Source organism: Zeugodacus cucurbitae, chromosome 6 (genome assembly GCF_028554725.1).
Source record: "Zeugodacus cucurbitae isolate PBARC_wt_2022May chromosome 6, idZeuCucr1.2, whole genome shotgun sequence".
Classification (NCBI taxonomy): Eukaryota; Metazoa; Arthropoda; class Insecta; order Diptera; family Tephritidae; genus Zeugodacus; species Zeugodacus cucurbitae.
In genome coordinates this window covers 17,767,695-17,783,500 of record NC_071671.1, presented here as the reverse complement: position 1 = coordinate 17,783,500, position 15,806 = coordinate 17,767,695, and the positions used below count along the sequence as shown (strand labels likewise).

The 15,806-nt window shown below is 35.9% G+C and overlaps 1 protein-coding gene across 1 annotated transcript in view; it reads left to right on the top strand.

The window, feature by feature from the left end:
* The window catches only part of LOC105218018 (serine-rich adhesin for platelets), a 134,681-nt gene extending 128,795 nt beyond the window's left edge, over window positions 1-5,886 (top strand). Inside the window, 8 exon segments of the mRNA XM_054232702.1 lie at window positions 1,579-1,732; window positions 1,802-2,069; window positions 2,154-2,257; window positions 2,329-2,566; window positions 2,655-2,783; window positions 2,843-3,052; window positions 3,222-3,773; window positions 3,838-5,886. Of these exon segments, the coding sequence (XP_054088677.1) occupies window positions 1,579-1,732; window positions 1,802-2,069; window positions 2,154-2,257; window positions 2,329-2,566; window positions 2,655-2,783; window positions 2,843-3,052; window positions 3,222-3,773; window positions 3,838-5,886 (3,704 nt within the window).
* The last annotated feature ends 9,920 nt before the right edge of the window (window positions 5,887-15,806 follow it).

Here is a 15,806-nt window from a genome sequence, read left to right as displayed (position 1 = left end):
CTGAATATATTATATGCCTATCTTTTTGTAACACTAACTCTTTGTCTCTATTCTAACTGGGCGACATACGGTATTAAAACAACAATACTATGATGTGTGCATAGCAATTTCTCACAGACGTTTATTTATGTGGGTAATAGCAATCGGAAAACTTAAGAGAGATCTCTCTCTCTCCAATAATTTAATCTCAATAAGAAGGTTTCAAGAGTTAAAAATACATAATTTTTGCATCTTCATCCCTGCTAGATCCCTGGATTGCAGTTTGAACTTTGATGTAGTCCGAGGAATGCTTTGATCCAAAAATATGGGTAACTTAAAACTCTCTACTAAAGTTCGGTTAGATAATTGTGCTTCTTGTTTAAACTAATTTACTGTCGAAACCCTAGAAGATTCTCAACTTAAAACACATTCGTTTCAAACACCGGAAGTTATAGAGACATCATTGAAGCACAAATGCTCGCCGCGACCTCTACCGACTCTTTATGAACTGAGACTTCTTCCAAAGTTCCATAAATATCTAGAAGATCTAATGTTTTGTCTTATAATACCATTAACAAACTACCAATTCCTCACTCAAAATTTTTACCACTGCGTACAACCTCACCAAGATGTGCTTAAAATTAATGTGTACATATGTCAATATCTGCCAACATATGTACGAGTATATGTTTGAATACATTCGTATACACAAATCGTTTAATACACTAGGGGGCGGCAATGAAACACTCAACGGTATTGCTTTCAATTCCCAACATCATTAGAGACACAAATATTTTTTTCCGTTTTTGCTAAAAATTTTACATGAATGCTGGGGCGTAAGAAATTGTGCTGAGCGCTCGAAAAGGTTGAAATAAATGCCTTTGCGGGTGTATAAAAGAGAAGAAATAAATGGAAATGACAAATAAAATGAGAGTTATTAAATTTAATGTAGAGTTAAGTGGCAGCATGAAATCGAGGACTTTTTATTTACCAAACAGACAAATAAATCGAGGGATAAATTTAAGGTGGTTTATATTGAAATTTTATCTCAGTTGGGCGGTGAATTAATTGGGTGTAGACCCAGAATATTTGGTGGTTGGCAAAGTTTACTGAATGAAAACATTCACATGGGTGTATTACAGATTCGAAACTACCTGAAATTCTCAGAGCACTCAAGAAAGTTTAGTATATTCTCCTAAAATATAGTCTATTCAAAGAAACATTCCGGATACTTATACAGATTAGTTCAAATTTTCAAAAATTATTTCAAATAGATTCCATAGGGGGAATCACAATAGGCATTTGTTCTAGCGAGAATTTCCTTATTATGTCGATTATTTCTAAAATGAACCAATTAGTTATAGTCAATGACCTATGTTTTGCAATGTTTCCTTACTTACAACAATTTTTGGGAAGGACCCGAGCTTCGTACGTTACTATTAAAAATTGGTTAGAATATAATTTATTAGTGCTCTGAAATTCTTCAGAATGAAGATTGATTCGAGTATCTGAACAGAATCCAAGACTTTAATTGTCTACTAAGAACTTCTTGATCTAAACCATACTTAATCACGTGTAATTCTTTTGATCTCTCTTCAGATTGTTTCTCCTACGAAATGGCCGATCAATGTGATGCCGTTAATGGCACATTCTACTTGAGAACTTGCTATAACACAAGCTACGCCGAAGATCATAATATCACCGAGTTGGCACTGCATGCACTGAAACGACCACCAGCTGAGGAATACTTCACGTAAGTTCCATAGCAACTCGATATTTTTTTTAAAGTTCTTACATATATTTCCATTTATTATCTGCACAGTAACTACGTGCTGGGCTTATCTTCCGGCATTGAAGAAACTGGCGGCATAAAACTCGAACTGGCCGCATGTCTGTTCGTCGCTTGGGCTATTGTATTCCTGTGCCTCTGCAAAGGCGTGCAATCTTCCGGCAAAGTTGTCTACTTTACTGCGCTTTTTCCCTATGTTGTATTGGTTATACTGTTCTTCAGGGGTGTAACACTACCCGGCGCCATGACGGGCATATTATTTTATTTAACACCAGATTTTAAGCAATTAGCCAATGCGCAGGTGAGACAAAGGACAAAAGAATATTACCAAATTATATAACTAAGACTGCTTTAATGTAATTTTAATGATTATATTTTGACTTAGGTCTGGGGCGACGCTGCTGTACAAATATTCTTTGCGCTCAGTCCTGCTTGGGGTGGTCTGATAACACTGTCTTCGTACAACAAATTCTCAAACAATTGTTATAAGTAAGTATTTCACGACTTTAGTAGCTGTGCACCATATTTAAACACCTTCATTCGTCTTCCAACACTTTCAGAGACTCTTTAATCGTCGCCATTTGCAATATAGCCACCTCGTTCTTCGCCGGTTTGGTCATCTTCTCGATCATCGGTTTTCTAGCGCACGAGCTAGATGTGGAAGTGAAAAAGGTAGTCGATCAGGGTGCTGGTCTGGCGTTTATAGTTTATCCAGAGGTAGTGACACGCCTACCAGTCTCGCCCGTTTGGTCGGTGCTCTTTTTTGTTATGCTACTTACGCTGGGACTGGACTCACAGGTGAGACATTGCAATCAGTAGAAATAACTCTCCGTTACATATTTTTCATTCTCTTTCTCTCTCTCGTTATATCATTCTCTGTCCGCAGTTCGCACTCATGGAGACCGTTACAACTGCCATATTGGATAAATTTCCGAATTTACGACAATACAAAACATGGGTTGTGCTTTTTGTTGGTATTTTTGGTTATCTAGGTGGTCTCGGTTTTACCACGAATGTATGTCAAATGCAATCCTGCATAAATTTGCTCTATACTGACCCATTTGTTCTTTACAGAGCGGCATGTATTGGCTGCAACTAATGGATAAATACGCTGCGAATTGGTCTGTGTTGCTTATCGCAATCTCCGAGTGTGTTCTAATCGCTTGGATTTATGGTTCACAGCGTTTCTTGAACGACATACAGGGTATGATTGGTAAAAGATCGAAATTCTGGAACTCATTTTGGTCGGCAATGTGGCGTTACATAACCCCAGCAACACTATTGGTAAGTAATGGAAGCATGGGAAGTCAAAGACCAATAATGTAAAAAAATGTATACGAACCTTGGGTAGAGTTGGGCTCCAGGCTTTATGTTTGACTTAGGTCTCTCGGTTGGGAAGTTAAAAAAGCGATATGTTCTATTAAAATCATATGTATTCCTTGCTACCTTTCAGTTTATTCTGTTCTTTAACTGGGTCGAATACAAGCCAGCCTCTTATGGACACTACGTTTATCCCCTGTGGGCTGATGCAGTCGGTTGGTTTATCGGACTACTACCGGTACTATTTATATTCCTAATCGCCTTCCAACAAATTTGTAAAGCACCAAAACAGCTGAGCATCAAGGAGCGCCTAAAGCTCTTACTACGTCCCACCGCCGAGTGGGGACCAGCCGGAAGACCATGTGTCAATTTACATGCCGAACGCTACGATAGTCAAAATTATGATGTCGTGGCCAATACACAAGTACTTATTAATGGCTTGCCGACCGATGTGTCACCCTATGAGGACAACAGCAATGGTTATCGCGACGAGGCGATGCAACTCTGAGAGCGAGTGAGCGCATCGTCGACGGCGGTGGCGGCAAAAACATCCACTGCTGTTGTGCGCATGAGTGATCACGTCGATGAGGGTATTGGTCTGCGAATGGGTGGTAATGGTGCCGGCAATGGCGCGGGTGCTGGTGGAGGCGGCGGAGGTACTACTGTGACGATTAGGAATGGCAGTGTAAGTTGAAATTAAATGTTTTTAAATTACAAGTACTCTGAAATAATCACTCAACTACTTCCAGCATCCCGAGTATGGTGCAGCTGTGGCTATTAAGACATCCAGCTCTGCGGTCACCACAAAACTACCGGGTCCAAGTATATTGAAGGGCTCGAAGAGTAATCAAGTAGCCAGCAATGGTCGCAACAAAGCGCAAACTCAGCCCGAGGCGAGTCCTAGCCGTCAACCGCTAATCGAGTCAGAGTTGCGTGCCAACGATAGCGTCGGCTCGTTCCTGAATGAGGCCGCCGCATTGGCACAGCGTAAGATGCAAGCAAATGGTCATTCCGCCGAGGTGGGTGATAAAATTACGAAAGTAACTGCCAGCATTATATTGCCCACGAAGCCGGCAATAACAACAACCACAGCCAGTGTCGCCACGAGCACAGCAACAACAAAAGTGCTAGTCGCTGGCACAATGAGCAGCGGCCGCGAACGTATGCTCACCACGTTTGGTGAACGGGGCGTTGTGCCGGGAGCGGAAGCAGTAAGCGCAGCAATAACAACGCCAAAAACAACAACAGCAACAACAACATTAAGCGCAGCTGCAACAACAAAAGCTGTGACAACAACCGCTGCAGTAAGTGTGGGATCTAAGCCGCTAACTGGAGACATTAAGTCGCATGCTGTTGCTAGTATGCCACATGTGGCAGCAACCACAACAACAACAACTGCTTTGGCAAAAACTATACAGCCCACGAGCGTTGCAGCAACCAAACCAGCAGCATTAGATTTAAAGCACACAACTATGATGACAAAACCTGCAACAATTATAGCAACAACAACAACAACAACTACATCGACCTTCGCTGGCAAGTTGACAACAACAACTAGCACAGCTGTGACAGCAACAATTGCTAAACCCAAACTGACTGCTACACACACACCAACAACCACAACAGTTGCGGTATCCGTTAAGGCGCCAATTATTGCAGCAACAACAACAACAACAGCACCAACCACAGACAGAAGTGTCAGCGCTGCAGGTACAGCGAAGCCAACAACAGCAGCAACGACCGCAACGTCAGGTGTTGTAAAACCTACTGCAACCACTACACAAAAAACAATAACAACAACTACACCTACAATTACCACTACAAAAGCAATTACAACGTCAACAGCACAAACGGCTGCTGTTAAAAGCAACGGTGTTCCGCTGGCAGCAGCAACGGTTCCGAAAACAACAATACCAACAACGGCAGGTGCCAAGTCACTCACAGATAGTAAGCCTGTCGCAACAACAGCACAAACCGCTGCTGCTGCTAAGCCGCCAACAATAGTTTCAACAACAACAGCAACGATAAAACCAATAGCAATTGTTGCTGGTGCTGCTGCTGCTGCTGCTGCTGTGACACAAACGAATAAACCACCAATCACAACAACTACAACAACAACTGCCAAAGTGTCAGCCATTGCTGTCACAACCCCAACAACAACAAAACTAGTTACCAGCACATCTTTAGCTACAACAACAACTGCAGCAAGTGTTATGCCAAAGCATTCGACAGCAGCTTCAACAACTACAATAACAACAGCAACTAAAGCAACAACTACGAAGCCAAACCTTGTTAGTCCCACGTCAGCGAATGTCGTTATCGCACCGATGCCTGCTGCACAGCCGACAAAAATTGCCGCCACAAAAGTGATCAATACAACAACAAATCCCATCACCACAGCTATACAAAAGCCGACAGTGTTGTCAACAACACTAACAGCAGATGCTAAAGTGCCAGCAATGACGGTGGCGGCAACTACAACAACAACAGCTAGTGGTACCACAGCGTCTGTAACAAACGCGACGGTGGCAATCACCAAAACAACAACACCAACAGCATCAACGCCGGCATCAAAAAGTGTGAGCGCCAATGCGGCAACAACACAATCCGTTAGTGCAACAACAATAACAACCGCTGCAGCTACGGTTCCCAAAGTCACTACCATACCAACAACAACAACAACAACAACTGCTGCTGCCAAGTCAGTAATTACTACTACCGTTGGCAGCACCGTCACTACAGCTACTACAACAACAATAGCTACAACCACCACCACAAGTAATGTCAGCAAAAAATAATTGTAAGCAAAACAGAAACAAAAACAATTACTTTACTCATAAGACCCGCTCAACCCACAGGCATACAGTACATTAGAAAAGTAGAAACCAAAGAAAAAAACAAAAACACATAACACACTGGATTAACGAAGTAAGTACATAAGCGCATACTACATATATACTTTAAACTAACAATTAGTCTATACTAAGTGGAGGCAAGCATTATCCAGTATTGCGGGATTGCGTATATGACATAAGTATATATTTATGTCAAAAGTCGAAAGTAATTAAAATTACAAAAATAATTACTAAATATTATATACTAACATACACACATACAATTTAACAAGAGCAGAATATTTCTAAGCAACAAATTAAGATGACGTTCTAAACGTGTAGTTCAACCTAACCTAAAACCACTAACAAAAGTATATACCAAAAATATATTTATAAAACCACAAAAGTAGTAAGCTAATAGCCAATCTAGACTATATACACATACATATATAAATCTACGTATTTTTAAGTGAAAATTTGAAAACCAAAGAATTTCAGTTGCCATAAGAAAAAAAGAGAAAGTATTGCCAAAGCGGAAGAAATGATTGTGAAACAATGTGTTAGAAATCTCTTCTAGATTAAAAAATATTATTATTAATATTTAATTTAAGCCCGAAATTTAAGATTTGGTTTCTTCTAAGTTTAAATACTCTGTCATCATAACGAATCTCCTATGAGTAACTTAAGATCATTGTCTCACAAGATGATTACAAAATGGTCAGATGATCCCAGTACTCTTCCAAAATGCATTTGTAAGCATTTCTTACAAACACTTCAAAATAATCTAACAGATATACGCATGCTTAAACTTATAGGTTCCTATATTTGTCAGATACTTCAAATTTTTCCTTTTTAACGAGCATAATTTTTAAATGAGAACTTCAAGGCCTGAACAATTTAAGAAATGTTAACCCTCTTGAAACTAACTAGAACTGTCGTTATGAGTTTGTAAAGCTCAAAGTTCGGGCTTTCAATATCCTTACATATAATCTAAAATGTCATTTCTAAGAAAACTGGATTCTTATCGCCTGCAGATCAGATAATTAAGTGATTAAAGGATATATTATCGTTCACCATTTTATGGTAGTGACAGATATATTACACTCAACCACTCTTACCATATATTCGTTTATTAGTGATCTTATATAAATGAGAAGATCGTCGACCGAATTCTGAAATAATTTCCGCTTGATATTCCTATAGTTCAATATAAGTTCCTAAGTATTAGTGCCATGCTGTATCTCCTACTTAAAAATTATCACACTTAATATAGACTACTTACTGCTCACAGTCTAGAAGCAGCGCACGCCTATAAGATGGGGCTTTCAGATTGCAGGAAATGTCAAGAGCAGGGCACCAAAGAAACAGAGGAGCATCTCTTGTGCGTTTGTCCTGCACTAGCCAGGCAACGCTGGCCCCACAGTACGATAAGTTGGATGAAGTTGGATTGTTAGTGAGGCCTCATAATTTTGCGTCAAGCACTGGCATTCTAACAGATACGATCCTAACAGATACCAGGACTCCATCTGGTATCGCTAAGGATAATAATCGGTCTCTGCGAGGCCTGTTGGCCCAACCTAACCTAATCTAATATAAGACTAATTTGGTGCTGGGCAATGTAGAGCAGATGAGCTCGCACGTCGAAATCTCATCAGAATGGGAACGAGCTGGCGCTTCATTGTCTAAATTTGTGAACCTCAAACGAGCTCGGTAGGCATTAGTTAATGACCAGCACCTGTGTAACTGTGATCTCCTCCTGGGAGAGCGTGGAACGTAAGAGGTCCACTGAACACTGGCCAATGGACTTACATGCCGTGGGGCTAAACATCCATCAGGAGAGAATTTTTGGTGTCTAAGTGAGATCCATTGGAACAGACCTGTAACCTAACCTATAAGTCCTCATTCTGCTTCACAAAGCCAGTTTGATTTGATATCGGCTATAAATCTCTTAACAAAGTTAGACAAATGTTTATCATAATGCCTCAATACTTATCTCAAGCTTCGGCTTTCTGGAGTTCACGGCCGTTATATTCCGATTATCGTTCTAAAATATGATTGAGTTCAAAAAATTTCAAAAAAAAAAAAATTAAATCGTTTAACATTTTAATATTTAAGAAAAAAAATAAAAAGTTATGTATGCACCCACCAGCACTTGGTCGTTGCGAGTACACGTAGAGCTTAAGAAACATTTTTGAAAATTGTTGTTGTTCTATGTGTAAGTACAACTTTGTATATGAATGTTAATGGATGTCAAATATGTTTGTATGTATATTAGGAAATGTTGTTGTACATGTGTAGGAAAACTAAAAAATAACGGTGCTATTAGTTGGGAAAGGAGAAGAATATTTTAAACATATGTATATGTCGGATATGGAATAAGACGAGGTCAGATTGCAGAATAACTCATTAAGCGGAAATAGACATAAGAAGAAGCCAAAGTTCGTTAGGTCTTAAAGTAAAGCCACTGAAATGTGTCATTGTTGTTGTTATTGTTGTTTAGATGTGTATGTGTAAAGAACCGATTAATAGAGTAATGACTTGCAGTGTTGTTTGATTCATATTGTGTTGTTGTAGGTTGTAGGCATATTCGTAGGCGTAACGGTATATTGAATTTGAATTGTATATTGAATTGTAGTCCTGAAATAGTGCAAATTAGTGAAATGTATTAGTGAATATATAGTACAAGCTTGTGTAAAGACCGAATTGACTGTTGAATATTGATAATTGAGGAACGTACGAGTATTGTAGTTGTTATTGTTTAGGGAAGAGCATACACAAACATGCATATATTTAGGGAATGTTATTGAGGTTATGGTTAACTGGGTGGTATTTAAAACTAAATGTTTGCTGAGAGAAATCAGTTGAAGTAAGTAGCGGTGAGTTGATGGGGTGATAAAACAACCTAATACAATAATAATGGTTACCTAGCTACATACATATAATCATTTATATTTTGGTTAGTTCGTTTCGCAAGATTAATCCATCTGATATCATAGGTCAGCATATATTTTGATTTGTCTATGAGCGGGTATGTTTTTAAGCTCATGAGAGCTGCTAGTAGCTCTTAAGACTAGTTATAAAGTTCCTCAGCTAGTAATAGATGTATGTTCCAACTGTAATGTAATGAAATACATTAAGGGGTTACTTTCTCGGACAAACCCATTATTTACAACCAGCGAAATATCTTTCAGCAATGACTGGACTCATTTGAAAACGAGGTGTTTCCTCTTCGAAGCTTATTAATGGGCACGAGGAAAGACTGTCCCTCAAGCCAATACTCCTCTACTACATCTTTAAAAATATATTAATATAATTTATATCGCCTGGAATGACAGGCGTTGCCCTTTCAACGTCAGGTCTACATTTGGTATTCCTGCGAAACTCATACGGTTACGTAGAAGTACGCTGAGCGCAACTATTAACTCGTTCGACAAGGTTTTAGACAGACCGATTCCCCCTCGTGCGTCTTCTTCAACGCGCTACTAATCGGAACCGCACTGGCACTATCTATTCTAAAAAGATAATTATACTGGGATAGGCTGGATAGGCCTTACCAACAGAGGCGTCAGCGCCGCTTTTTCCAGCCTAGAAAGAGAAGCGAAATTGGTTGGATTTGTGGTGAACGAGTGCAAGACAAAGTACTTGGAAGTCATACACAAAGATTCTTCGTGTATTAGGAACTACGTCACTGTATATTTGAATACATTTGAAAAAGTTAAAGACTTTGTTTATCTCGGAACCAGTATAATTGCCACCAACAATCTAAGCCTGGAGATCAAGCGCAAAATAACTCTTACCAACAGGTGCTACTTTGGGATCGATAGGCAAGTGAGAAGCAGATCTCTCTCGACGAAAAAAAAGTACGCTCTATTAGTCCCTCATCACTCCCGAAGATGACAACCAGAGATAAGAAGGTACTTGGAGCATTCGAGAGAACTGTCTGTCCGCGTGAGCTAGGAGTACCAAAGAAAATGGAACTATGCAACTGTATGAGATCTACGATGACATGGGTATATTTAAACGCCTAAAAACTCAACGGATGCGCCAGTTAGGTCATGTCGTGCGGATGAAAGACGATGCTTCAGTGGTCTTTCGATACAAGACACATGTATGGAAAGAGGCATCTCGCGAAGTTTTGTATTCTCGGCCCGGTACGGATGTAGTGCCATGGAAAAAGAAATAGAAGAAGGTGATTGAAAACAACGTCCCTCGCATTGAGATCATTTCAGAACGACATTCTAATTTTTTCATATTCAAGTCCGACAAAAGTTGAATGAGGGAAAAGTCGACTACATATGTATATCTAAATTGGGCTTGTTGTTCACTTCGTAATACCAATGCGAAGTATCCTTTCCTTTAATAGGTTTACCTTGATTTGATATTATATAACGTCGGTCGACATATGTATCTGCGATAAACTAAGAGGGGAGTGCTCTATTTATACTGTTATGATCGTTTAGTATCTGAGGAAAGTCTACCTAAGTATGAGTTCTTAAGTGTTGTGGTTGTTCAGAAAACTTAAGAAATAAGCTGTCGAGGAAATGAAAGCTGTTATTTATGGTGGAAAAGGTTTTAGGAGAGGAAAAGGTCTTCATTGGCTACACATGTTCGTTTTCGGAAACCAGTTGGGCTAAATAAGAGTTTAACCTGCCGATCCTCTGAGAAAAAAAGAGTTCCAAAATGTTGTTAAGCTTAGAATTCTTAGTTTACCATTCCTTCGCTCCTTTAGACTTTCTAACCTCTAACAGTACAGAGCTTATGTAGAATGTGGGGAAAATATAGAACATAGGATATAAAAGAATACTATTTACTTGAGAATAAATATTCCTAAATATTTTTTAGAGTATTTTGAAGTTTTATAACAAATTACAATAGACAAGTAATAGACTACAACTTCAAATTATGTATATTTTGTATGACATTTACAGTTAAGCAAGTGGTAGGAAAGGTTGGATTTGAGTAGATACTTATAAAAATACTTAGGTGAATATACTCGTTGAAATGAAATGTGACAAAAGCTGGGCAATATGTAGTTGTTGGTCGCTTAAAGTACTATGGCAGTTTACACAATTTTTTAGATGAAATTTAGATTATTCCGTTATAATTTTGTGAAATTGTTTCCTTTCAAAAGCAACAGAATATATTGTATATGAGAGACTCAAGTACCTTTTAGCGCAAGTCAAGTAAAATAAGTAAATACATACAGACATACAGTTCGATGTATTATGTAGCACTATATAAACGCATACATACTAACAAATAAAAATATATGAACATGTATGAGCAAACTACTTTATATATATGTACATATATGTATGTAGGTAGTTTGTAATACTTATATACTAATAATAGATAAAGTACTTACACGATTACATAGTTGAATATTTACACACACACACCCACACACGTACACACATATACGAATTACTCAAGTATGCAAGTATTATATTTAACTAAAGTTGTTAATAATAACTAAAATTTTGTGTAGTTCTTGTACACGTGTATTTGTAAAATGCGTATATAGTTGTTGGTATTAAATAAATATGTAGCATAGAAAAGAAAGAAATATTTATAAGCACTAAAAAATAGTTGTTTTTATGTATTTGGTAGAAAAAAATTAAACTAAGTATGCTTCAGAATGCAATAAAGTTGCAAATAAAAATTTGAAAGTGTATAGAATAGAGCAAAAATTAAAAAAAAAAATACTTCAAAGTAATGTTTATAATAATAATAATTTTTGGATATTTGATTTAATGATATTTTTATTTTTATTTTATTGATATACAGTGGCCGTCAAATGTCTACAAACACCCCTGTTTTCGTTGGTTTGAAAGTAAGAAAAACTTTTCAGAAAAATGCGTTGATTCAGTTTCATTCTAATTCTAATTCTAAAAGTTATAAAAGAAGAACTCAAAAATTCGCTTGACAAAAGTCTACATACAGTAACAAAGTTATAGAAATCTGTTTTTTTTGTGATAATTAGCTTCAAATATTCTCAGCTATGTTCAATTATTCTCACATCTGTGCTATTCGGTGGTGCGTTTACGAGGGCTGCTATATACATATATTTCTGGCCTAATAATGAAAATAGGAATATTTATCAACGAAAATGGTTTTATTGTTTTTTCAAAATATTCTCCATCAAGATTTATACACTTTTGCATGCGCTCAAACCAATTTTCGAAGCACTTTTTTTGAGCCTTTGAGCCTTTTGAGCGATTGTCAAATTGTGCGGGATCCAACGAGAACAAACCTTTTTTACGGCCAGGTGTTCATGCAATATCGATGGTATGCTGGTGGGAGAAATGCATAGGCATGCCTCTATCTGAAGGTATGTTACATGATGGTCTTGTATTATCAGTTCACGTACGGCATCGATGTTTTCTGGCACAACGGCTGTTTTTGGACGACCTTCAGCGAGCGTCGGCCATGATTGATTTTGTTGTACCAGTTTTTCACAGTGCTATAGGATGTTGCTTCATAGCCATACAAAGATTTTAGTTCATCGATGCACTCTTGTCGCGATAATCCACGTCGAAAGTTGTGAAAAATGATCACACGAAAATGTTCACGAGTTAATTCCTTTTTTTGTCCGAGATGAATTTTTTAATTCCCTGTAAATAAAACAATTCATGATTAAATGACAAAACGTTCTGAGTGATGTTATGCTAAAAAATGTCAAACTTTCAAATGGCAATGTCAGATTGCATCTGGCAACACTTAGTGTTGCCTAGGCCAGAAATATATATAGCAGCCCTCGTAATTGTATTGAAGCTTAAAAAGCACCTAATCCGTAACAATTTGCGCTATTTCCTTTAGATCGTAATCTTGTTGGAAGATGCAGCCGAAACTAAGGTAAAATTACACATTGAAGGTTTTCAATTATGTTCCAACAGAGTCTTCTATGCATAACGATCCATATTACCCCCAATAAAGGCCAACATTCCAACTACAGCAGCCGCTACAGCTCACTAAACAATTACACTGCCGCCACCGTACTTTACAATTATTACAAAGTACTTCGGATCAAGCACAGCGTTAGATTTTATCCAAACGTTCCATCTTTGACTCACTTGTAAATATAAGCTTTTAACAAAAGTCCTCCCTCTTTTTTTATGTTCATTGCCAATTCTGAACGAATTTTGGGGGTTTGGGTAAAAATAAGTGACTACTTGTGTGGTGATCTCTGGTGGAACGCGTTATTGATACATGTTTTTTGTGTTGTTTTGAGAAGACACCTCTTTTATAATGTATTTAGCACGTGTTGGGGTAATTTTAAGGTAGTTACTTTTGGATTTTGGTCGGTATAACCATTTAGTGTGCGTTTCGTACTGTATGTAAATTTTTGTAAAGAGATTTTTTTAGTTGTTTTATAACTTTTTAATATATTTCATGAAATGGACATTTTTTGTTGATTGTGATAAGAAAGAAGATTAGTAAACTGATTCTTTATCAACACATTTTTCTAAAAAGCAAATAGAGATTTGTTGGCCACTGTCAGGGGCGAACGCAGGGGGGGGGGGGGGGGGTTTTGGGCTGATAGAATTTAATTTTTTGAAACTATGAAAATGTTAAACTAAAAACAAACCTATTGTATCTGGATAGTATTAAAAAGTTGTGGGAATGTAGGCCAATTAAAAAACCCAGAAAAATATAAACTGGACAGAGACATTTTTTTAATTTGCTTCAAAGTAATGAGTTTGCCTTATAACTCTGTGGCTGCTGAACTGGATTTTTTTATATTTAAGGGGAATTGTGAGTCGAAAATGGACTTCTTTTGAAAATTAGTTCTGAACTGAAAAGTCACCAATAAGGTTTCTATTATTTTTTTAGAGTTTATTGTTAATCATAACACAGGAAAACTAAAAACTCATTTATTATGACTTTCAGTTTTCGTTCCATGAGCAAACTGTTGTGAAATAAATTTAAATTAAAAAAAATTATGCTATTTGCAAAAAAATACTTGAGTGTCTTAACTAAAATGTCTATATTTTTAATAAAAACAACCAGAAAAAACTGGTCTGAATTAGATACACAACTTTACTTATTATTTGTTTTTCAAATGAAAATTTTCAAAACAGTGCATCGTTTTTTAAAGATTGGAGCAACAATCCCTATATCTGTCGCTTCAAGTGAACGCTCGTTTTCCTCACTTCGCAGGCTTAAAACATATTTAAGAAATAAAACTGGAGAAACACGCCTGAACGGAATGGCTCTCTTGAATATCCATAGAGATATAGACGTGACGGAGGAAGAGATTTAAAATGTTATGGCCTAAAATAAAAGAAGATTAGACTTCAATTTGTAAATGAAATAATGAAACATTGTCTTTTTACCTAAAACCCCCCCCAAATTTTTTTCCTGCCTTCGCCACTGGCCACTGTATATATTGAAAAAAAAAAAAAAAAACAATTTAAAGGCGACAACATTAATGTTGACGAATAAATTATCACATATTTGTTTCAAAATTCGAAAATTACCGTTACTTTTTGAACACATCGTAATATATATTTTATTTTATTTTTTATTAACAGAATTTTTAACAGCTTAGCATAATAAAATCGATAATATCATAGAAAGTGTTTTTTGAACTTGACTATATAAATATGTGTATCGATATTTAGAAAACTTTGGCGCAATTTTAAGAACTAAGAGAAACAAGAAATTATTGTGTACACGAAGCCCACAATGGGCGTAATCTGTTGCCAATTCGTTGTTAAAAAGTACACTCTATAAATGTATTGTATATGCATACTTACATATATGTATGTATATAAATATAAGTATATAGAGCTATATAATTGGATAGTATTTTATATACTACATATTTAAATATATAAAGTATGAAAATAAAATATAAGTAATATTTATGTTAAGAATAAGTAAGTAGGCAATTTATATACGTTTATATGTGTTTTTATTGTATAAATATACATACATATATATAAACCCATACATATGTATTTGTAAAACATATATGTAGTTGTACCTGTAGTTAGTTTGTATACAACACTAGTAAGAATAGTTAAAAAAATTAGCAACAATACAAACACTATTTTTTAACAAAAAAAAATGCGCATATGTGTTGTTAGTAGAATTAAAAATGTTAGATGAAAAAAATATGAATGCAAAGACACAAAATATTAAAAAGCAAATAAGTATTTGACAACGTTACTGCAAATCCAAAATTGTGATATTTGATTTGGAAAAATTTAAAAAAAAAATTTTGTTTTTTTTACATACATATACATATATATTTGTTTTTTTTTTTTAAATCATTGTATTTTATATAAAGCAAGAAAAATATTATAGTAAAAGAAAACTGAGCTTATCACAGCTGCAAGATTTCGAAAATATTTTTATATTTATTTTCGAAACTTTTTGAAAACTTAATTAAATTGTTTTATAATTTGTATAAATCACTATAAAGTCAAATTGTCATTATGTTGTCTACCACAATTTGTATGTTATGATAGTAATTGTTGTTGTTGTGTAATACTTGTGTATTTTATATATGTATTACTGAAATAAAATACAAAACAGTTGCTGTTGAAAATGTGTACCTAAATGTTGTGCTAGTAAGTAGTTAAAAATGGTAACTGAAAAAAAAATTTAAATTTAAAAAATAGTTTAACAAAAAAAAATATATATAACAATTATATAAATGTTAAAATGTAGTTTTAAACAGAAAAATGTACTTTTATAAAAAATGCGGAATGATAAAAATTAGATTTAATTAGTACTATTTTTTATTTATATTAAGCATCTTATAGACAAAAAGAGCTTACAAATAAAAAAATTTATTTCAAAAGTTACACAATATATTTTTTTAAATAAATGTTAACTTTACTTATAAACAAACAGCAATTCCATTCATATAATTA